The 24,863-nt window shown below is 34.8% G+C and overlaps 1 protein-coding gene across 1 annotated transcript in view; it reads right to left on the bottom strand.

The window, feature by feature from the left end:
- GLRA3 (glycine receptor alpha 3) overlaps positions 1 to 24,863 on the bottom strand; it is a 175,842-nt gene that overhangs the window by 15,708 nt on the left and 135,271 nt on the right. Inside the window, exons 6-8 of the mRNA XM_066253420.1 lie at positions 23,879 to 24,016; positions 18,682 to 18,896; positions 2,542 to 2,685 (exon numbers count right to left, since the gene is read on the bottom strand). Of these exons, the coding sequence (XP_066109517.1) occupies positions 2,542 to 2,685; positions 18,682 to 18,896; positions 23,879 to 24,016 (497 nt within the window). The remainder of the gene's footprint in view (positions 1 to 2,541; positions 2,686 to 18,681; positions 18,897 to 23,878; positions 24,017 to 24,863) is intronic.

Genomic DNA, 24,863 nt, shown 5'->3' with positions numbered 1-24,863 from the left:
GAGAAACCAGAGAATCAAGGCAAACATGATTAAATATCATTGCACAATTGGTTTTAATTGCATATACCAGGTATATTAACAATCATGCAACAATGAATAGATTTTCACATATGCAAGGTATCTACTTTTCAAAGTATGAAATGAACTAAAAAATAGATTAAAATATTCTTTTCCTACACTAAATCTTAATTAAATATTTTCTCTGTGTGTTTCAAATAATAATTAGAAAATAATAACATATTATTTTTGCATTTCTGCATTTTTCTAAAGTACGATACACTAGAAAAATTAATCTTGCTGTCTTTCATTGAGCTAAAGAAGGAGTGTCAAATATTAGTATCCCAATATTCAAATATTATAGGTGATAAAACTGAATAAAGTGATGCTTTAGTAACAATAAATTTTGAAAGGAAGAGCAGGAATTAAGCAAGTAAACTTGTACTCTATTATGTCATCCACTGGATACTGTGACGGTTGGATGTGTGGTGAGAATAGATAATGTCTGAGCTTTCAGCCTGGATTTGGACACCACATGTGTAATACTCCTCATTTCTAGTGTTTGCAGCACATGGTTGAGACATTCGAAATTGTAGAAAGGAGGAGGAAGGTAGGGGAGTGTAAAATAAATGTGAAAAAGCAAACCAAAATTAGAGGGGGAAATAAGTATTGTCTTATTTAAGATTAATGAGATTTGAAGAGAAAAATTGTCTTCATCAGTTACTAAGGGGAAAGAAAGACAGGAGTTTTCAGTCTTGTGATATGGGATTATTTTGTCCTGTTACAGTGTTTCAGCCAATTTCAGGCCTCAAGAGAGTATGGGGGAACAAATAGGTAGGAAGGGAGGCAGAAGTTAGGGAGAGGGAAAAGAGAGAAATGGAGAGTAGGCAGAATGAGAAAAGTATAAGAAAATTCCAGCTCACAGGGATGAGGTCAGGGGAAGAAGATTAAAAAACTTAATCTCCCATCAATATATGTTTTAATATACAAATTACATGCTTTTCATAGAAATTTGATCAAATACAAGATCTAGGCCCTGGCCGGTTGGCTCAGTGGTAGAGCGTCGGCCTGGCATGCAGGAGTCCCAGTTTGATTCCCGGCCAGGGCACACAGGAGAAGCGCCCATCTGCTTCTGCACCCCTCCCTCTCTCCTTCCTTTCTGTCTCTCTCTTCCCCTCCCGCAGCCAAGGCTCCATTGGAGCAAAGTTGGCCCAGGTGCTGAGGATGGCTCTGTGGCCTCTGCTTCAGGTACTAGGATGGCCCTGGTTGCAACAGAGCGATGCCCCAGATGGGTGGAGAATCGCCCCCTGGTGGGCATGCCGGGTGGATCCCAGTCGGGCACATGCGGGAGTCTGACTGCCTCCCCGTTTCCAACTTCAGAAAAATACAAAAAAAATAAAATATAAAAGAATATTAAAAAAAAAAGATCTAGCATTGTTTTTGGTCCAGTGCATTACCCAAAGTATCTCAATGCTGATGTTCCTTCTCTGCCACACTAAATTGAGTATTTATTGGAGCAAGTGATGACTTAGACCGTCAATTAGACAAGACCGAATAAGTTATGGCTTTAGAAGATAACTGAGTAGTGTCAGAACTGAGACATACTGCTTTAAAAAAGGTTTTATGAATCTATAAATCATAGCTAGTAATTCAGAAAACAGAAAGAATCCTTTAAAAAAATTAAGTCCTTAAATATGCACACTATATGAACTTTGCTATTTGTCCATTACTTAAGAATCCATTTGCTTACAAATATCAGCTGGCACATTAACATTAAAAGAAGTAAAATCATAGGTGTACTGGTTAATAGAAACTCTTCCTTACAGAAAAGAAAAGGGGTTGATTAAATCTATGTGCATGTAAAAAGGGATGACATTACAAGTCTTAATAGAAAGGAACAACCCCATTCTGTACTTTCAAGTTCAATTAGGAGATTATTCTACAATTTCCTTTGATCTCTTAACAATGTTCTAAATAACATTTCTTCTAGGTTTCATTTATCAGGCGTTAACAATACAAAAATAATACCCTACAGTGCTTCCCATGGGAATTTAGAAGAAATGTCTTGAAAACATCCAAGTATGCATACAAAAAGAGACCACATAGTTTTACATAAATATCAAAGTGTTAATAAAAAGGTAATATTTGATGGAAACAAAGGAATTAGTTCAAAAAAAGAAATAACTTTAATAGCTATATTTGATGACTTATGTCAAGTAAAAGCATCAAAAGCACTCTAACACTGCAAATAAGAAATAATAAAATTTTGTTAATGTAAGCAAAAAAAGATCTCATTCCAGAAATACAATAGAAAGAAGTTGATAAAGCTCCATGTCACCAGACATATTGTCAAGTATAGCTAGACGTCACCATTTTCTTCCTGAAGCTATTTTTGACCATTTAAGTTTCAGTTGGACAAAATCAAAGGAACATTATACCATTTAGCTCCCAGTCTGCACTCTCTGCACAGCCCATTAAATATAACAAATTCACTTTTTAGTGAAAGTCAGTATCCAAGTGAACCCAATACATTTAATCACTTACCTTATTCTTTCTCTTTCGTCGAAATCTCAGAAGTTCTTTGTGTTGTCTTGACACAAAATTTACAGCTGCGTATTCCAGAAGTGCTGAAAACACAAAAAGTAGGCATACTGCCATCCAAATGTCAATAGCTTTGACGTATGATACCTAGCCAAGAGAGAAAGAGAGAGGGAGCAATTGGTTGTATCGTTGTTTCCACTGAGGACGAAACCAAATGTCTGATTCTAAATTATACAATTTATATACCAGCTCAGGGACAAAAAATAAAATATCAACTTTTTTTTTTCTTAAGAAATTTGTTAGTAATTACTTTTGCAAGTTTATCTACTAGTCATATTTTAAAACAAATAGTTTTGCTAATTTCTTTTTTAATTGAGATGCTATATCATACATATGATGAAAGAAAAATTAAGATAAAATATAACTTCACCTTTAAGGGTAGTATAGTATAATGCTTGAAAAGTATAATATAACATTAAAACATACTTTCATGATAATATAATGCTTGAAAAAGTCTTAAGTAACATTGAAAAACAGATAATGCTATTTACTACCATTTTAGCTCCATATTTCTTTCATTAAAAAGTATTTTATTTTGAAATAATTTTAACCTTACAGATGTTGCAAGAACAGTAAAAAGAACTCCCATGTCTGCAGTTAACATTTGTCTGTTCATATATCTCTGTCTTTATTATTATATCTATATCTGTGCTTTTCTTTCTGAACTATTTGAGTCTAAAATGTAGACATGATGCCCCATTACCCCTAAATACTTACCTGTATTTTCTAGAAGAAAAGAATACTCTCCTACATGACAATAATATATCCAACAAAATCAGAAAAATAACATTGATAAAACACTACCATTTAATCCTAAAACCTCATTCCCATTTCACCAATTGTTTCAATAATGCACCTGTTAACACACAAAATAATTTACTTTTAGTCCAGAATTTAATCTAGAATCATGTGTTGCATTTTATCATCACATCTTTTTAGTCCTCAATATGGAACATTTGCCCTGCCCTTTCTTGCCTTTTTTTTTTTTTTTTTTTTTTTTTACAAGGACAGCGAGAGAGTCAGAGAGAGAGGGATAGATAGGGACAGACAGACAGGAATGGAGAGAGAGATGAGAAGCATCAATCATCAGTTTTTCATTGCAACAACTTGGTTGTTCATTGACTGCCCTCTCATATGTGCCTTGACCTTGGGTCTTCAGCAGACCGAGTAACCCCTTGCTTGAGCCAGCAACCTTGGATCCAAGCTAGTAAGCTTTATTATTTTTATTTTTTTGCTCAAGCCAGATGAGCCGTGCTCAAGCTGGCAACCTCGGGGTCTCGAACCTGGGTCCTCTGCATCCCAGTCCGACGCTTTATCCACTGCACCACCGCCTGGTCAGGCATCTTTTCTTGCCTTTTAAGACTTTGATATTTTGGATGAGTGAAGACCAGCTATTTTTTTAATGTCTTTTACTTTTGGTTTATCTGATATTTCCTCATTTTAGACTCAGATAATAGGATTTTAATAGGAATAGTGATATACTGTTCTTAATAACGTATCAGTCAAAAGGCACTCAATGTTGATCAGTTGGTTAAGGTATTTGCCACTAAATTTCTCTACCATAAAGTTACTAATTCTCCCTTGTGTGGAGATAATTTGAAACTGCATAAATATCCTTGTATTCTTTAACTATTCACTGTCTAGACATCAGTGATACTTTCCTGAATCCATTATTACAATGATGATTTACAAATAATGATTTTCTAATTCTATTATTTCCTCTACATTTATTAGTTAGCATTATGTGGGAAGAGAAGTCTCTCTCTCTCTCTCTCTCTCATTTGTTTATTCACTCATTTATTTATATTATTATGGACTAAGAATAACAATTTTGTTCAATGAGTTACTATGCATTAACATCACTATTTATATTGGTGTTCACCTTACCTAGATTGGGTCAGTAGGAAGCCCTAAAAGTTAGCCATGTCTTCTCTTTGGCAAGTCTTCATCATGATTTGAGTACATCCTAACTTTCTGGCACAAGGTATTCCAAATTATATTTTTCCTGTTCCAGTTCTAAAGTCAGCCTTTGCTCTTAGAATCCTTTCTTTAGTGAAGAACAGCTTTTAGAAACCAGGATCTGGGCATTGGGTGTGCTCACTGCTCCCTGGGAGTCACGTTTTCTAGGCCTTCTTAGTACCTAGAGCTTGAAATTATATTTACAGGGGCGGGAAAAAAGTAGGCTTACAGTTGTGATACAAATAAATAATATAATAATTAATAAATAATAATACAAGAATAAACTATTTTGTGTACACAACTGTAAACTTATTTTTCTAACCCTTGTATATATATAAAAGTATTTCATAATTTATAACATATGTAATACTATATATTTTATAATTATATGCAATTATATATTTATATGATTATATAACATATATAAAAATATCTAGCATATATTTATATTTAAAACATGAATTGACACTGGTGTTTTAAGGTCCAACTCAATACCACAGAGCTCATTCTAGTATTTATTTTTTCTGTATATGTAATACTTTCTGACAATGGAAAAAATGGCTCCCATTTTTCTTTAACATATATTTGATTATACAACACAAATGTAACTAATATTTTAATTTTGCTGGCCGTCCCCAGCCTGAGTTTCATTGGTCCCAGCTGCTTCATTGGTTCTGGCCCCACACCTAAAAGCCCTGCTGGCTCCCATCACCTTGACTCCTAGCCTCTGGTCCTGCCATCCCATTAGCCTCCTTGACTCTGATGATGTCTTAGCCATGGGTCTTGTTGTATTCTGTCACCTTAAAGGTAAGGAAGAAAACAGAATAAAAGGGGAAAAACAGAAAAAACAGAGAACTTTTAAATTATTATTATTATTAGGAGAAGAAACTCTAAGAAATGAAAGAAAAGGAAGAGTAAAAGGAAGAAATAGACTATTTCCTAGAAACGGCTCCTTTGGAGAGAACAATTCAGTAACTTTTAAAAAATTGCTTTAATCTTGCTCTCAGGTTAAATGGACAGTGATTTGCTCTACCATTGGCAATTGCTCAAAGATAGTATGTTCTCAAAGATAGTATTTTTCATTGTACATGTGCAGGTATTACACAGCAGAAGCATTATACCGTGCAAGCAGTATCAGTAAAATCACTACCTTTTGTGAAATAAGCACGAGACTACTCATTTTATTTTTTACTTTAGGCATGCCAATTAGATGTGTGTGGGGGTGGGGGGATCTCATTTTCCAAAAGTTAGAAATAATAGTGAAAAGTATTTATGAGAACTATATTTTGAGCTTTTCCTAGGAAATGGATAGGTTCTTAGAAGTTTGCTTTCTCACTGATAGAAATAAATTTCCCTTTCCCAAGAAGATATAGCCCTGGTGAGCAGAACTTCAGGCTAGATGTAAACAAGGATGCTCTACTTCCTCCTCTAGACCAGTGTGTAGCTACCTTAAGGAACAAAACCACACTTTGGAGATTTGACTATTTCAATGTTGTTTGTATCTTCTGTATTTTTTTTTCTTTTCTTCTCATCTTGAATATTTGGTAAAGTTGTTTTTGTCAAATGCCAGCTTGTGGAAATCTTGATCAAATTTAGCTTGTGGTTTAAAAGGGAAAGAGGTTCAATATTTGGGAGAAACACAGTGAAGGAAGAAGCAAATCCAATAAGGGAACACCTCCCTGCAACTTTTCCCAGTTGGCTCTTTAGGTCTCAGGATTGCCCAAGTCTGTTCAAAATCTATTCAGGCGCCTATGCTTACCTGAATATGTTGCATTGCAATTGCTTATTTCTTGTTCGTGTATGTTTAAACTGTGAATTCTTTGAGAGCAGACAGCATCTCTGTTTTGCTCACCATGAGAAGCATGTTTGGCATGTGTACACATATTTGCTGAATGAATGGATAGATAAATGTAAGTGTGAAATGTTAAAATCCTGGGGAAGAATGAATCGTAGGTAATGATTCATATGAAGTAAGTCACTTTCAAGAGTAATGCGTTGCTAACACCTTGGATTGGATTATTTATTTTTTAAGGAAGTCATTTCTTGACACTTCCAACAAAGTGTCAAGAAATATATCAACATATAAAATATATCAACAAAGGAGTTCTTTGTGTCACCTCCTGGATCTTAACCATGACTTCGGCTAATCAGAATGGTCTCTACTGAGCAGAGAGAAGTATGCCTTCATTTTATTTGAGTGCTATGCTAAGTGTCCATCTGTTTGTAAAGTTCTGTTCTTAGTGTTGTCGTTACAAAGATGAGTAAAACAGACAAGATTTACTATTAATAATTGACCTTCAACTACTGTACTAACATTCCTTCACAGACCTATCTCCTTATAAAGTATAAATATAAATTTCATAAGTTCTGTAGTTATGTCGGAAATTTCTGGTTGCCTTCAGACACATACTTCCCCGGAAGATGTAATTGTGCTTTCAAAGGCATTGTCTTAAGCTACACTATTTCTGGAAAATGAGTCATAAAGTATGTGGGCATTTTTTACCAACCTAAATGTATAATGACATGAACCAAATAGATTAAATTAAAATTTTAATTTCCAATATAATCCAGCGGATGCTTTCAATGATAGCAGACATATGAACATCCTTTGTATCTGCCAGCATCTGCTCATTGTGAACAGCTCCCAATTGTTGAGGCTTAAACAGCCTACTTTCTTCATTCTCTCCTCTTACTCCATTTGGTTATCTCAACTCTTTTTTTCCTCCTCCACCCTTACTGTCTCTGCAAGCACAGCAAACTCTGAACCTCAGTAGTTTGACATTCTAGGCTTAGGAACTTTAAATAAAGACAGCAGTTCTTACTTCAACACATTTGTAACATACTCATGACCTATAACACACTCCCCATGTGATTCAGAATTATCACCTTGGTTCCAGCCTCGCTCTCTGTCCCTTGGGGCAGTTTCGTTCTAATTCAGCTCATCCTTCTGGCTCACCTCTCTAACAGTCCCATCATCCACTGTGCTGTTGGAACCCTAATTCTATTTTAAGCAGCAATCTCTCCTCAGTATTAGACATTAAATACCTACCTAAAATCAGTTTTACAGTGTATAAATCCCTTCTTGATTCACTCCCAACTTACTTTCGTTGCTACAGGCATTCATTTACTTGTTTTCTCATTTAATATTTATTGAACATCATTAATGTACCCAAGTTCTGTTCTTAGTGTTGTAATTACAAAGATGAGTAAAATAGACAAGATTTACCATTAATTATTGACCTTGAACTAGTACTGACATTCCTTCACATACATAGTTGAATACAACTAATCTGTCTCTGGAGTCCCTAAACATAACTACTATTCTACATCACCTAGTTACTAGGCTGCTCCTATTTCAGCTACCACTATAAATTTACAACTGTGAACACACTAAGGAAAAATAAATCTCTGGATCTTAACATCCCAGGCTCTTTAACTTTTACCTAATAGTTAAAAGTGAGGTCAGTGCACAATACACATATTATAAAGTCCTCTCTACTTTTTGGTTTTGTTCCTAAAATGGATAATCAACTTCCTAGCAGACAATGTAGCAAAGGGAGAATAAGAATTGTACTTATCATATAAAAACAAACTAGGTGCTCTGTGGAAGCAACATTAGGCCAGGGAAATATTTTATCCTTTGAAGTACAATGAAAGTCTCCTTAACGCCATTCTTACATTAATTGTAATGAAGTGCTTTTGCGAGCTAGGAGACCACTGCCTATTTGTCAAGTGATAATACAGAAAGAGATCAGCCTGGGTAAATTATTTGAGTGTGCAGAGCTAGATTATTGCAAGCTCTTATCTTTTTCAGTCTAAAAAAATGTTTCATAATGCAAGGAAAGGAATATAAGCATCACATCCTGTAGACTTCTTATATCATGTTATTTTTTCCAAAAAACATGCGTTCATTCTACCTTGCAGTTATTTATCATTAGAAAATAGAGAAAGCCTGCTTCTTCTTGTGTTCCAAATAATATGTATGTAATTGGATTTTATCATTACCATTCATCCTGACGATAAAGATTGGAATCAATCCCACCTTGACCCTGGGAAGCAGTCATGCTCAGGGAGCTTGCCTGAGCATGAATTTCTTCACCTCTACTCTTCCAGTGACACAAGGAAGTAGGCATAGGAAGATTCAGGCTAGAATATGATACAATAACAAATTCCACAAATCTCACTGGCTTGAAATAAGAAAAGACATTCCATGACCACTTTAAGTCTAACAGTAACTCTGGACTTTTGATGTCATTGTCATCCTCACTGTGACCTCAGTTGGAAAACTGGAATGACCCTCATAGCAGAGGAAAACGAGGGCACTGATGGGCTTCCCTTTTGGGAATAATACTCCAGGCTAGAAGTGGCACAGGTCATTGTTCAAAACTCATTAGTCAGAACTACTCACTGTCAGCCCCAACAACGTCAGAACAAAGAAGAACCCTACCCTGAGCCCGGAAGGCAGACAGAGCCAGCCTCAGTGGCTGAGGGAGTGGATGGAGCAGGTACCAGTGTGTGTGCTCCTGAAGCAAAAACAAGGATCCTACAAACACAGAATGGAGGACGAGCGTGGATTATAATCTGATCACTGATTACGAGATCTTGACTAGAAAACTAAAGTAGCTTTGTCAAGAGAACAAAACTCACTGTTTCATAGAAAGAAGCTGTTAATTATTAGAGTGCGACCTAGAAAAAGAAACCTCCCCAATCTTCAGCCAAAATTTTTCTCACCACGTAGTGTCAGTAAAATCAATTGGAAAGAAGTACAAAAAATAGAGTCCAGGTAGTAGACCTCTGAAGTCGTTTGACTCTGTGCTCTCTGATTCAGAGGAATACATAGATTGCATACATCTCAGCCAATCTTCCAACACTAAATTAACTTTTGCACTAGTCTTTGATAAGATTAGTGAGTAGCAACAGTTTTAGATTATACTCCCTTGCAAGTACATTGGGTAAGCTGTACCAGAAGCATGGTACCATGTGCTGTCATTGAGAGGCCTGCCAAGATTCATGCCTCTACCCTACTCCACACAAAGGCAGTCATTTTGCTTGCTAGGGCCAACAATGTTCTAGACTACAGCTCATAGATGACAAAGCATTGATGAGTAAATAGTTATTATACAGAATGAGGCAAAAGGAGGTTTACAGTTGTTCATATGGAAAATAATACAATAATTAATAATTAATAATATGCCTGACCAGGTGATGACGCATTAGATAAGAGTGTCAGCTTGGAACTCTGAAGACCCAGGTTCAAAATCCTGAGGTCTCCAGCTTGAGCTCAGGTTTATCTGGCTTGAGCGCAACTCACCAGCTTGAGCTCGTGGTCCCTGGCTTGAGCATGGGATCATAGACTTGACCCCATGGTTGCTGACCTGAGCCCAAAGGTCGCTGGCTTGAGCCTAAGGTCACTGGCTTGAGGAAGGGGTCACTGGATCTCTGGAGCCCCCAAGTCAAGGCACATATGAGAAAGCAATCAATGAATAACTAAGATGTCTCAATGAAGAATTGATGCTTCTCATCTCTCCTCCTTTCTGTCTGTATGTCTTTCTCTGCCCCCCTCTCTCTTTCGCTAAATATATATACATATATATATATCTAATACAAGAATAAATTGTTGTGTACTCACAACTGTAAACCTACTTTTGCTCACCCCTGTATTATAACCCAGACTATAAAATTATAGTAACTTATACTTACTAAATTATAAATTATAACCCAGGCCACTATTAATCAATTCAGAAATAGCAATCTAAAATGCATTTCAAACAGCGCAACTTAAATTTAAAAAAGAAATTGATTAAAACAGAACCTGGCCAATAATATTATAATAACTATGTATGGTGGTCAGGTGGTTGCTAGACATTTTGGGGGGATAACTTTGTAAATCATATAAATATCTAAACATTATGCTGTATACCTAAAATTAATATAATCATGCATGTAATCTGTAATTGAAAATAAAAAACCAAAACCTGGAGTTTGAATCACAAAATCTAATGTAAACCTACCTCTAGGCACTCTATAATGTAAAATTTCCAAAAATCACTTGAGAATGATTATTTTGTCAATTCTTTTCTCAATCCAAATGTGTCTTTTATTTGAAAAAGAGGTATAAAAAATTATAGCGTACTTCTTTCAATTAGCTGAAATAGCCCTTTGAATAGGGTAATTTATTCTCCCTTACTGGCAATCAATCCTGGTGGGTTCTCCCAGTTCCCCAGAAAATTGTCAAATAAACTGTGATGAGGAATGCTGGCTGTGGAACGGTCAAGTGACCCAAGTAGACAGCTACCTGCTTTTTCTCTGAGACAGGCTGGAAACTTCCCTGCTGTGTCATTGCTTTTGTCTTAGGGATTTTATTCAGATCACATTGGCTCTTCATTAATTTTTGGTTTGGTAAAATCCAAATGATAGTACACTTACTCCTACCTTTCTCCTTAGTATAAAACCTGTAGAAGAATTTTGCATTTTGTAACGTTTGTAGGACAAAATAATACTAGTCTCAAAATTTGGTTGATCTTCATTTAAGACCTAAAGCCAGAGAGAGAAAGAAATAAGAACCAAGGCAAAGAATAAATAAAAGTTTAAAAACAGGTGAGGAGTTGGAATAAGGCTGATATTGAAGAAGCTAAAGGAACTGCCATGAGGACTGTTTCCTAAGAGTACTAGGCAGCAAACCACACAGCAGAGATGTTGACATTCATCATCCTGGAGGGTGAAGATGTCACGTTCATACTGATTATGATCCTCATAACCCTTAGTAAAGGGAGGATGCTGAGAACACAGTATTTATTTCCCACATAAGGTTTTTATTTTAAGAGATAAAATGTAACAGCGAATCGTAATAGCAGAGCTGCATTATTTCCAAAGTGATAAACCCGACTAATCGCTCCAGCCACCAGATAAGAAAAGTGCAACCAAAAAGGCGAAGGGATTTTGAAGGGTCACCTGGCTATCTCTGACTTCGGCTGCAGCTGTGGAAGTTTTAGCATCATCTTTTTTATAGGACATGACTCAGGTTTAACACTTAGATGAAACTGTAAAATCCAGCTGTCGCTGGAAATCTTTCTTAGGTACATGCTGTTAGTTACTGGTGTTTCTTAAGATATTGATTTTTTTTTTACTTGCTCAGTTAAGGTTGAATTATATTTGTGACTTCTCTTCCTATTCATTTTTTTGGATTGGATATTTTCTGTGTCTATTGCATCATCTTTATTGTAATAATATACCTTCCTATTCCCTTTTTCTCTGAAGTCTAAGACCTTTATCTTTAACTTCAAACAGGAATCAAAGAGACATAAAGCCTGTTAGGTACTTTTCCACACTGATTTTTGGACCAAATTCTTTATTCCACTGATGAAAGGGGAGTTTTATATCAAGTATTATTCATCAGGATTATTTGTGGTACTGTTCTAGAATGTGTGTGAATGCATTAAAGGGGGTTTAAGACAGTATTTAGGTAAAAATATCTCCAAGTTGCATATGCATCTTCTGTTTTTAAATTTAGTTTGATGCTAAAACCATTGCATTGTCTTCTTTCAAAAATATTTTAAACTTTGTGATTGATTATATTCTTTTTCTTAATTATGCCTTCAAATTTAAGAACTTATGCACTGGTTCTGTCTGTGTTGACTACAGGAGACATGATTGATAACTGCTCATTTTCAGCTTAATGAGATCTAGTAAACCCAGTAAATGTAGGCTTTAGGATCAAATGTAGAACCAGAGATATCTATTAGTTTCTATTCTTCTTATTATTGGACCCACCTGTGTTTAGGAATTATCTTTCAAAAGCACTAATACTATTCGATAATATTCATATGCATTATATCTTGTGATTTTAACAAAAAGAGTATGGATAAACAATTCTTTCATTTTCTGTGTCTTTTCTTTTTCTTTCTTTTTTCTAAGTGAATGTAATATGCAATCACATTATTAATATGTTCAATGAAAAAATTTTAAAAATGGGTTGCCTGCATCAAAGATTGTATTTTGAGGTTAAATTTACTTATTAAATACTTTGTCACATTAATAAACAAAGTGAATCCACAAGCATCACATTTGTACTAAAGTTGATTGAAGTCATTTTAGTTCATTCTATTTTGAATAGATATTAGAAACTCGTATCTAAATGGTGAGAACCAAAACATTACTGAGAGTAATAGTCATTAATTGCTATGCTAATAGGAAAACCTTACTATTCTTTAGCCTCTCTACCCCCATTTACTTCATTGCTGACATTTACAACTTACTCTCCTTTAAAACTAAAGGGTTTTGTTTTTGTGTTTTTGGAGAATAATAACATATTTTGAGAACTATTAAATAAGGACAAAATAGAGAATAGAAATCCTTTGTTTTTCTTCTTATTTTTTTTCAATGTAATGCCACACTTAGATCTTTGTGTGCCCACACAATCATGGTTTTCAAATAAAAAGTAACAGTTCAATTTCTATTTTTTAACAGTTGTAATCACTTCTATAGTTGGTATCATTATGAAAAATAAAAACTTAATATGTAATCTATATTTATGTTTTCTAAGAACCAATGCTTTATTTATGCTGAGGTAGATATGGGCAATATTTAAATTCTTTTTCATTAATTTGATGATTCTCAGGGGAAAACAGGGTTCTGCTTAAGTAGGGAGTAACTTAAGTTTTCACATTCTATTTAGAAAGATGAAAACAATGACACACTTTTGCTTTTCAAGCTAAGTAAATGTTTAAAGGCTCAGTACTAAGTAAATGGTTAAAAGCTCACATTGTCTTTAAATATCTGCATGATATTTACTCAGTTGACACATACTGTGTACTGAGTTAGGCTCTAAGGATAGAAATGCCTACAGGATAGCTTGTCCTTTCAAGAAACTACTCCTTGTGGGTTCCACAGACAAACTGAATGGGGGAAAAAGGTGAGAGGAAATCATTTAGGATAAACACAGCTTTTGGTGCAGAATTTGCCATTTTTATCAGGTACTGGCCTCTGTGAGATATTTAACTGATTAACCACCTTTGAAATTTCAAGTGTTTCTTATTTTCTAATGATTAGACGCTTTCTTCTGAATGAGTGGGCCATCATGGTGGGGACAGAATGGGAGAAATTACATACAATCTTCCTTCTTTCCTTCCTCCTTCTTGTTTTCTTGAGTATTTGCTGATAAGACAGTCTGGTCTAACAAAAGAGACATAAAGTTTTAGCAAATCATAGTCCCTGAGGTAGATAAGATGGTTTGTCAATAATCCCTTTTTTCCCTCCGTTCCTCTTCTAGGGTGCCCTGTGAGTGGAGTACTGTACCCACCAACCATGACACAGGAAATGAGAACAGATGACTGTATGCCAATTCTGAGCAAAATCTTGTGTGTTTCTGCTCACCTTCTTGCTTTCCTGTACGCCTCCATGGAGAAAGCATGCTTTGTGGTCCCGAAATGAGAAGACCCATGGAGCAGACCTGAACCCACTTCACAGCCTATATCCAAGCCCATCCTAAGTCAGGCAATCTCAGACGAGCCCAGAAGAGGCACAAGCCAAGGCCTCTGAGCAAGAATAAACACGATAAGCCATTGAGATTTGGAGATTGTTTATTATGTAGAATAATTGCAATAGAACTGCAATGAAACAGAGCCTACAGCCCCACGAGTCTCATAATATACTGTGTTCAGAGCTAGGGTTTGGATGGACTTAGGATCCAGAAAATCCCTCACCCCTGCCGTGTGCGTGTGTGTGTGCGTGCACGCATGTGGGCATGTACACATATCTGACTGTTTAACATCCTAGATCCAAGGGTCTCTGATATAAAATAGGCATGAAGCTCATTTCTAAAAGGCTAAACTAATGTGTGTATGTGGTGATAGTTGCATATTTCTGTGAATGAAATGAAACAGAAAACATTCACCAAAGCCACACTTTAGCTTGTCCCTATGAAACAGAATGAGAAAAGAATGGAAGTAGGTCTCCAATAGAAAATTGATTTTTGGAAGCAGCATAGGCAGGGCGCGGTGTATGTAATATTGTAGAATACCCCCAATCTTCCCAGAGTTCCCTTTTGCTGGTTCTTTCTAGAACCCACAGTTTCTAAAATTTATATTTTCCCCCTTCTCTTTATTTTCTTTATTTCTACATATCCTCATACTTAATAAATATAATTCCCCCAGTGTCAAGATCTTAACAAAATCTTAGAATAGATGATATTTATACTAAAAAATAAATACTTATTATCCCCCCTTTTATTCTAATTAAAATGTAATACTCCCCCAAAAGATTGCTTTTAAACATCTTTATAATACCATACAATGTTTGAATCTCAAAGTTTTAAAAAAGTTTTGGGGTGAGTGGGTCTCACCTTCAACTAAACTGTCTAACTTATTCTGTACATAAAGGAGCCATGGCGGGGGGGGGGGGGGGCAAAGAGGAGAGGAGACTTTGAATGTCCGGGTCCATTTCCAACTAGAGGAGGGGAGCCAACCACAAATACAGCTTTTCCTCCTCTTTCTGGGCTTTCTTTTATGCTTAGGAAAATTATCTCTGATCTGCATCCCTATCCAGCTACAGTTTACTCCCTGAAGTCTGAGGCCGACATGTTCCTGGTCAGAAATCTAGTAGTTTTGACTTTTGACAATTCTGTGTGGTTATCTTATAAACATCTCAAAGTTAATTGCAACGCCTTGCTCTGTTTCTCCCCCAAATGCCACCCTGCATACCTGACTTTTCTTTAAGTCTCGGTATCTAATTCATAAGCAAATCACGTCTAATCCACCTCCAAATGAACCTTGTCAGAAAACATTTACCTCTTTCTAAATCCATCTGCCGCTGTCCACCTCTGCTGCCACAATCTAGTGAGGCTCGCATCTGCTCTGGACTACAACAGTCTTCTCGGCTTTCACTTCTACCCTTTCTATCTGATCTCTACATGAAGTCAGAGAGATGACGCCTCTTACTAAAATCCTTCCGGAATCCACCCCCAATCAGCCTAATCTGTATCAAGGTCTACAAAGCCCTCCACAATCACCACCATTTTTTTCTCATTCACGATCCTTCAGGCACACTGGTAGGAAGTGTTCACCAGGGTAACAACTTTGAACAGCTGCTAAGGAGAGATTGCATTGTCACCCTCTTCGGGCCACTGCTGCAGGCACTGCAGCAGTGCCAAATAGTTTCCAGTTCCAAGAAATGAATCACAGGAGTCTTCTTACTCTGGGCAATTACATGCTTAATTTATCACAAAACTGTAAGAGGCCATTATCAGAAAGGACTCTCAGCTCTGCAGTTCTCAAGGTGCTGGCTAAAGTATATTCTTCAAGATTTCCTACTCTGGGACCTTCATATTCTCCAGGAGTTGTATTGGCAAAGAGCCTGAACAAAACACTAAGCAGCTATCATAAATGAATGATTTATTGTTTCTTTCTCAGATGATGCCTGATAATCCCTATTGTTTTCCTGAATTTAATTTAATTTTCCTACTTCCTAGATTTTGTCAGTAGCACAATGGTGGTTGTTTTAGTGGCAAGACTTTCAGGTATTTGAGGATTCTTTTGTGAGGTTGAGAACAGCAGATCTTAAGGTGCATGGTTTCAGACATCTGTTCTTAAATGCAAATGTGAGACCCTGGCATCTTGCCTATCTATTCTGTCCCCCACCCCATCAAAGAGTCAGAAGTTTCAAGAAATTTTCTACTCTTTTGAATGGTTTCATTCAATAGATTAATTCTTGTTTATTCTGGCTATTCACTGTCTGCCTTCTAGAATTCTAATGTACATAACTGAATATGTTCAATCTTTCATTCCTTGACTATTGCAAAGCCTAAAGTGATACGGTCACCTTCTCTTAAGATATTGCTTTGTTAATCAATTCTTTCTTATGGCTCAGACTTAAATGTTATCACATTTCCAGTGGTCACCGTTTCTATGATTTGTGAGATGTACAGTAGGCTCTCTACACATTTATGTATATACTTGAACTCATAGTTAAAAATTCACTCTTTCCTGAGATCACAGTGAAATAAATGCCTTTTTAAAAACCTTTCTTATTTTTTGAGGAAAAATCTGAAGCCATCCCAAACTCTTCCTTGTTTATTTTTTTAAATCTTGTCTTCATTTTATTGCTTTATTGCTTTTTTTAAACTTCTATGCCTGCACTCCAACCTCCATGATCTCCCAAATCTGCCTTAATCTTTGTATGCAAATGCCTTTATACTGTGCCTCTTAGCAGCTGAAACTTCATAATATAAAGCACCGTGTGCTCTTCTTCCTGGTTGACAATTTACAGAACAAATGAGCTTTGATTTTTGTTTAGCTCATGAAGAAAATCAATGAGTAAATTGGCAATTTCCTTCACAAATAATATTACAGAACTTTATTACTCAGTGCCCTTGAGATGTTTATATGTATACAGGAGTGAGCAAAAGTAGGTTTATAGTTATTTGTATGGAAAAGGACATGCAGGTTATGATTATTATAATAGATTTATTGACTCAAGAGAATGTCATGATGTAACTGTAAACCTACTTTTGCCCACTATTGTATATATAAACATTGAAACAAATTAGTCTTATATGCAGATTTATAATTTTCAATTATACAATATTTTATACAACACTAGTTGATATATATCATTTTGAAAATACAATTAAGTGTTTAAAAAATAAGCTTTCTTTTGAAAGACAGTCATTAACTCATAGTAAGACAGAGTGAGAATTGTTCATCAAATGCACAAGAAAAACAAATATAATTTAAATATATTTATATCATTACAATGAAAATAGAGAAGCATGTTGAAAATTAGACAAGATTATTTAATTTAAATATTTTATTTTTATTCATTTTAGAGAGGGAGAGCTAGAAAGAGAGAAAGAGAAAATGCAAGGAGAAGCAGGAAGCACTAACTCCCAAAGATGCCTTTACTAGGCAAACCCAGGGTTTTGTATCAGTGACCTCAGTATTCCAGGTCAACACTTTACCCACTGCGCCACCACAGGTCAGGCAAGATTACTTACCGTATTGTTCGCTCCATAAGACGCACATTTTTCCCCCAAAAGTGGAGGGGGAAATGCCCATGCATCTTATGGAGCAAAAAATAAGATATTTTATTAAATATTTTAACACATGATTTGGTTCAAAATATTTTTTTTTCTTATTTTTCTCCTTAAAACCCTAGGTGTGTCTTATGATCAGGTGTGTCTCATGGAGCGAAAAATATGGTAATTTAGATAGTAGAAATTTTTTATTAGAAGTTATTGAGAACAAAATAATTTTCATTGCTATGTTGCCAAGAAAAGAGCTACTATGTTTATTTCAGCATATCTTGTGGGGGAAAAAAATGATGTCTTTTATAAACCTCATAGAGGGAACAGTTTATTTTAACTCTGGTAGTTCAGCATGGACTAAAAACATGGTATCAGATAAACTTTGTTTTTATTCAGTTGTGGCTACTTAAAAGCCAGAGGAGAGAAACACTCCCTCAAATAATATATTTAACTCAGGGTGCAGCAATATTGGCGCTTTCATATAATATTTGTGAAAGTGTAATTGTTATAAATTTTTCTGATGGGAAATTTGCCAAAACATATCAATGCTTAGAGCTGTCTGTGCAGCAATTCCGGTTCTGAGAACCTGACACTAAGAAAAAATACAAAATATATGAAAAACCATGTGTATATATCCATGTATATAACATTCATTATATAAATGTTCATCATTGTGTTAGTCCTAAGAGTATATTATTATTATACATCCATATAATGAAGCATTGTGTCACCATCTAAAGTTACCGTATAGATTTATTTTACACATGTTTGATAGATTTCTCAACACATAAACATCTATAAAAATTTCTATAGTGTATAAGAGTATTATTGATGTTTAAATAATTGGGGGTCATAACACAAAATGTGAATAAAAGATATTATTGGTTTTTTCTTCATCATCATGAACTTTTTTCTTCATCTACATTTGTGTTTTACAAATTTTTCTGCTTTGGTCATATATTACTTAAAAATTTGTAGTAAATAATAAGTGCTATTGAACAAGTTCTGAAAAAAACTAACAATGATACATATGTATATAATTTATACATAAACAGTTGTGCCAATGTTATGTATATATATATATATATTTTTTTTTGCACACTTACCTTCGGTAAGGAAGCCCGTGATCCTGAACTCTGTGTGGTCATAGTTAGCACAGTCGTTATTCCCAAAGCTACCCTGGCTGGGGCAGCATCCATGTTGATCCAAAATGAAACCCACGATAGAATAACAATCAGGAGACTGGGAATGTACATCTGGATCAGATAGTATCCCATTTGTCGTTCAAGATGGAATCGCACTTCTATACAGGTAAACTTTCCTGATTGGTTGTAAAGTAAATGCAGCAATTGGTAAAAGTAGGTCTTTGTTATGGCATCAAATATCCCTATTTTGTTCTCATAATATTGTCTAAAATTTTCCATTACAACAAAAAGGAATCCTGAATCATATATGTAAATCTGCTCCTGAAAAATAGTTTTCTTATTTTCTGCTAGCATCTAGAAGCAACATAATATGAGAACATACTGTTTCAAGAAATAGTATGTATTCTTATTACTTCATACTTGATTAACACTTCATACTTGTCAAACTACTCAAAGATCTATTATTTTGCTTGATTCTAACAATTACCTCTGAAATTGATAAGAGAAATTACTTAGTGACTGTTGTTACTTCCTTGTTCATTGACGGTTTTTGATGCTTTTAAGTATTTATTTAGATCCAAGTACTATTTGTTCCAGAAGTCTTTATGTTAACTTTAAAGTCAGTGCTAAAGAATAATACAACTAAAGTTGGATAGTTCCTTAAGTGAAATCTGTAAGTTATTTTATGCACTAATAATTTAGAAACAATTAATGCCAACGAATAAGAAAACGTGTTATTTCCCATTAATAACTTTAAAACACACTTACTAAAAAGAAACCTGAGATATATTTCTTCTATATATCATGTCTTTGTGTCTCTGTTATAGCAAGTAATTAAAAGAAACATAAATTGTGCTTTAATTAAACATTTTGTTGATATTATTGCTTATCCCCTGGTTCTATTCCCTACTCTATTACCATTATGCCTACTCTATTACTATTATCATGCCTTAAACTAGTTGTTTATCATTTTAACATGCTTATCTTTCTCAAAGGAACATTCTCTAATATAATTATGAGAGAAATACTCTAAAGAACAATTTTGGGAAAACTGCTAGTATAGGTTCAGTACAAAACATCTAATATTGTGACTTGAGCCACATGCTACTGTAATGAATGGTCCAGGCTGCAGGATTAAGGGATGAATGCAATTCCAGGGCTTAAAAATCTTAACAGATTTTCATAAACTCTGGGAAAGTGGGAACTCCACACTTATATGTCTAGTAGTCAGAAACATATATGCAAGCTATTCATAATCCTTTTATTAATTTATCAAATACACACAGAATGCCTAACCATTCTTGAAGTCTATGAAAATACTTTAGATTTTTTAAACTTTTTTAAAATATAAAAATTTTTGTTTTTCTTTAAAATAAAAAAATAAAATAGAGCAGGAATAATGAAATATTTTCATGATATAACTTAAATACTTTAAATAATCTCATGATACAATCTGTAACAATTATTGACCATTTGGGTACTGTGAATAAATTCTTTACCATTCATATAATTCTCAAGAAAAAAAAGGCTCTCGTGCTTTATACAAAGTCTTTTTATGACTATCAATAAGAAGAAATATAATAATACATATGTGTGGTTCTAGAGAGAAAAATGAACAAGTTGTACAAGTTCTGACATAACAACACTAGTAAAACACGATGACTATGGAGTTCATCTTTTTTTAAGTGTCTATTTTATGGCATTGCAGCTATTTATTTGTGACTGTGATTTTAATTTGCAATGAAAAGTATCTTGAATGAGATGGATCAAGCAAAAAAGAAAGAATAATAATGTTACTATAATCAGAAATAAAAGGGGGGACATTACTACTGACCTCAGAGAAATTAAAAGTATTATAAGTGAATAATAATATGGATAACTGTATGCCAATAAATTGAATGAGTTAGAAATTGAAAAGTACATAGTATGATGCATGTTATGGAAAACTGATTCAAGAAGAAATAGAAAATCTGAATAGAAAGTAAAGAGTTTAAATTACTAATTTAAAAGTTTCATACAAAGGAAAACTCACTCAAGATCAGAAAGTTTCACTGCTGAATTCTAGTAAACATTTAAAGAAGAATAACAATCTTCATAAACTTTTTCAGAAACTAGAAAGCAGGAAACAAGTCCCAAATTACTGAATGAGCTCAATATTACCCTGATACCAAAAATAGACAAAGACATCACAAGAAAAAGTAGAGAGAGATAATACCTTTTATTAATATAAATACGAAACTTCCAGCAAAATGCTAGCAAACTAAATCCAACAACATATGAAAAAGACTATACAGCATAACTAAAATTGATCATGAAATGCAAGCAAGTTTGGTTTAATATTCAAAGATCAACAAATGTAATATGTTATTAATAGAATAAAAGGCAAAAGCTATATGACCATCTCAATAGATGTAAAGAATTTGTCAAAAATCTAGCACCATTTCATAATAAAAACACTCAATGAACTTGAGATAGACGATTTTCTCAAGCTGATAAAGGGCATCTTTGAAAAACCTACAGCTAACATCACACTTAATGGTAGAAAACAAAACGCTTTCCCACCAAGTAAGGGAGAAGGCAAGAATGTCTTCTCTTGTTACTTTTATGAAACATTGTACTGGGAGGTTTTAGCCAGAAAATTAGGCAAATTATTAAATAAAAGACTTTTAGTTTGAAAAAGAACTAGTAAAGCTATTTTTATAAGCAGAAGACATTACATTGCTTATAGAAAATCCTTAAGAATTCACCAAGTGAAAAAAAGAATTCATCAAGTGTTAAAACATGTAAGCACAAAGATGAACTTCAAGAACATTGCGCTAAGTGAAAGAACCTAGTTTCAAAGACTATATAGAATTCTTTTTGTATGGAACATCCAGAAATGTAGAGCTATAGAGAAAGTTGATTTGTGGTTGCTTAGAACTGTGGGCAGGTAGAACTGCTAATGAAAGTAAAGTTTATTTTTTTCACATGATAAAATGTTCCAAAATTATAGTGATGGTTGCACAACTCTAAAAATACTAAAAATCATTGAGCTGTATAAACAAGTGAATTTTACATGATGGACACAAAACACAATGAATATTTTACATGTTATAGAGATGTATAGCTGAAATCAATGTGTTCCTATGGACAAACATCACCCAATTAAATTTAATTTCTAAATTTAAAAAAAGCATTATTTATTTAAAAGATGGATAAGATCCGAGGATATAATATACAACATGGTGACTGAGTGGATAACACTGTATTGTATAAGTGAAATTTGCTAGGAGTCTAGAACTTAAATGTTCTCACACATACACAAAAGGTAAATATGTGAGGTAATGAATATGTTAATGAATTTAATGGGGAAATCATTTCACAGTGTATACATATATCAAATCATCACGTTGTACACTAATTATCTTACAATTTTATGTCAACTATCCTTGAACAAAATTGGGGTCAGGAGCATTCTTGCTGATATAGATCTAAAGGAAAAATTTCCTGTTTAGTGCAAAATTGTTTCTCCCTCTTTCTCCTGGAGGGTAGGCTTTAAGTATCCTCATTTGTACAGACAAATTTTCCATGTTCAAATCCACCTTTATTATTTTACCCAGTGAACATTTATTGAGCATCTGTGTACTTCAGCAGTGATACAGAAATGAAGAGATAAAATCTTTAGCTTCCTAAACTTAAGGTAATAAGAGAAACAGACAGGACCTAAATAAACATATAAATTAAAGATATAATTTCAGGCAGTAGAAACAAGAAGAGAAAGGGGAGTGGCTTAGGGTGTGTTACATGTGTTTGTAATGAAAAGCCATGTGAGGAGTTGACATTGGAGTAGCCCTGAGGTATGCAAGAGTATTCGGTTTGGGATAATTTGGGGGAAGAGGCTTATGTCTAAAAGAAAGAGCAAGTACAAAGGACCTGAAGGAGGAATGAGTGTGGCGAATGTGCGAAAGCGAGCCATTGCGGCCAGATTACAGAGCAAGGCAGAGAGAGGCAGAAAGGGTTTTTGGGGAGATGGGCAAGAGGCACCACCACGTTTGTGGCACTTCGTTCCAGCAGCCCAAAGAAAGAAAACCCCCACCCAAAAGCAACTCTAGAGACTGGAACATTTCCCTGGGAGCTCTTTGTCATTGCTACCGCCCCTAGAAAGCTGAACAAGAACACTGGTATGGCCTTGCCTGCTTTTTGTCCTCACGTTGGGATGTTAAACTTGAACTCTCTACTAAATTAGTATCAACTTCATCCCTGAAGTGGTAAGGGGTGAGAAAATGGCAGACTTTTTCACCGGAGACTGAATTAAGGAGATAAAAAAAGTTTTTGAGACCTTGGATAGTAAAAGTTCAGCTCATAGTTCTGAAAAATGCTAACCCCAAGAGGAATCATTTCCTGTAATAAAATGATAAAAGCAGCAGCAGATGCTGGTGGGAGGCCATGCTCTGACCACATTGGAGTAATGTCTCCACTGAGGACAGTTTCACAGAATCTGTAGGAATAAGTTAGACAGTTAGAATAGATATCACGGGAATAGGCCATGCCAGCTGAGAAAAGTGAACAGATCTCATGAATGTACAACTATCACATTAAATTTTTCAATCCTTGATGTGAATAACTATATTTGACACCTATCCTCAAAGGTAAAAGGATACTGTGTCAGTGTGAATAGTGTGCATGTAAGTAACAGTCTCTTAAAATGCACAAAATTGCAGCCAGAAGTTTAGGCAACTGACGTCTTACTTTTTTAAAAAAGCAATTCCTTTCAATTTGTTAGCAAGCACAATGTTTACTGCCCAAAAAGAGTTAGAAAGTACATTTTACTGCTCACATAGAAACTAAAGGAACTTTTTTGAAGCACTATTTCTATGCAATTATGGGCTCTTCATACACACTCACACTCACACACACACACACACACACACACACACTCACACACACACGAATTTAAAAATATTTAAACACCAAGCATTTCTTTGGTCCCATACAAGCAGAGTTATATAATAATATGCATGAGTCAAAGCATCTGGAAATTTCCATTTTCTGCTCTATTACTATAAAAACACTGAGCTATAAACAGTGAAAATAAATAACCTAGTGCTACAATTAAGAAACATCTGACTATTATAAAACCACAAGTTGTAAAGTATAATGAAGAATACGCAAGCCCTACCTGTGTTGTAATGTTTAGTGCAATATCGTAAATCTTTCTCTTCTTTCAACAGAAACTGGGGCAGAGTGAGTCCTTCTGCCACTTGCACGGGTGCCTCATCTTGCCATTCAAAAATGAGATCATTCATTGTGTATCCAACTAAGCAAAACATAATTAAAATATTTATGGCATTAAAGGGCATTCAAAGAAATGAAAAAGCACACACACACTACTTGAACAGTTTACATGGGACAAGAAGACCAAACACTATCATTTGAACTATTCCATCTTACAATTCCATCTCACAAGTCTACTGAAATCTATTCATATGAAACATTCATCAAATAATGTGATAAAATGTAGTAAGACATTAATAAGTATAATATGCATAAAGAAACTTTAAAGGCTACGCATATGCATTCTTCCCTCTCTGGAGCATGCCCACACCTTTTCCCCTCTTCTTCCCTCCAGCATGTTCTCTCTGCCTTTCTTTATCCTAAGCTCCAAGGTCCCCTGTTTTGTGTCTGTATCTGGTTTCCTGAGTCCAAGCAGCCCAGCTGGCTCACCTTTCTGCCTTTGTGACATTCTAAATAAACTTTCTCCAATAATTTGAGTTCCTTGGCTTTGAATTCTTTTCTTAGTCATAACTCAAGAAATATAGAAAAATATTATTCAGGGATTTTTCAACAACAACTGAAATTTTCACTGGTTTGGATATAACCTCAACTATAATATCTGTGGCCAGGGCGGGGGTACCAGAGCTGAAGCCTTTCTTGATTAATTAATTATTTTAGTTTATGGTATCTGTCTCTACATTCTAGGTCCCAAAATTAACTAAATAATATTTTAAATAGAAAAGTCTGCTATTCAGAAGAAATTAGAGCACAAAGAAAATCCACACAGAATAGTTTGTCTTGGACTTACTAAGAATGAGTTCAACATAGAATTAACTAATGTATTTTGTAATAAGTAGGTACCTTTCAGCAAATTAAAGTTTTATATTTCC

Source organism: Saccopteryx bilineata, chromosome 1 (genome assembly GCF_036850765.1).
Source record: "Saccopteryx bilineata isolate mSacBil1 chromosome 1, mSacBil1_pri_phased_curated, whole genome shotgun sequence".
NCBI classification, from domain to species: Eukaryota; Metazoa; Chordata; class Mammalia; order Chiroptera; family Emballonuridae; genus Saccopteryx; species Saccopteryx bilineata.
Note: the sequence above shows the minus strand (reverse complement) of the source record. Positions and strands in the feature narration are given on the sequence as shown.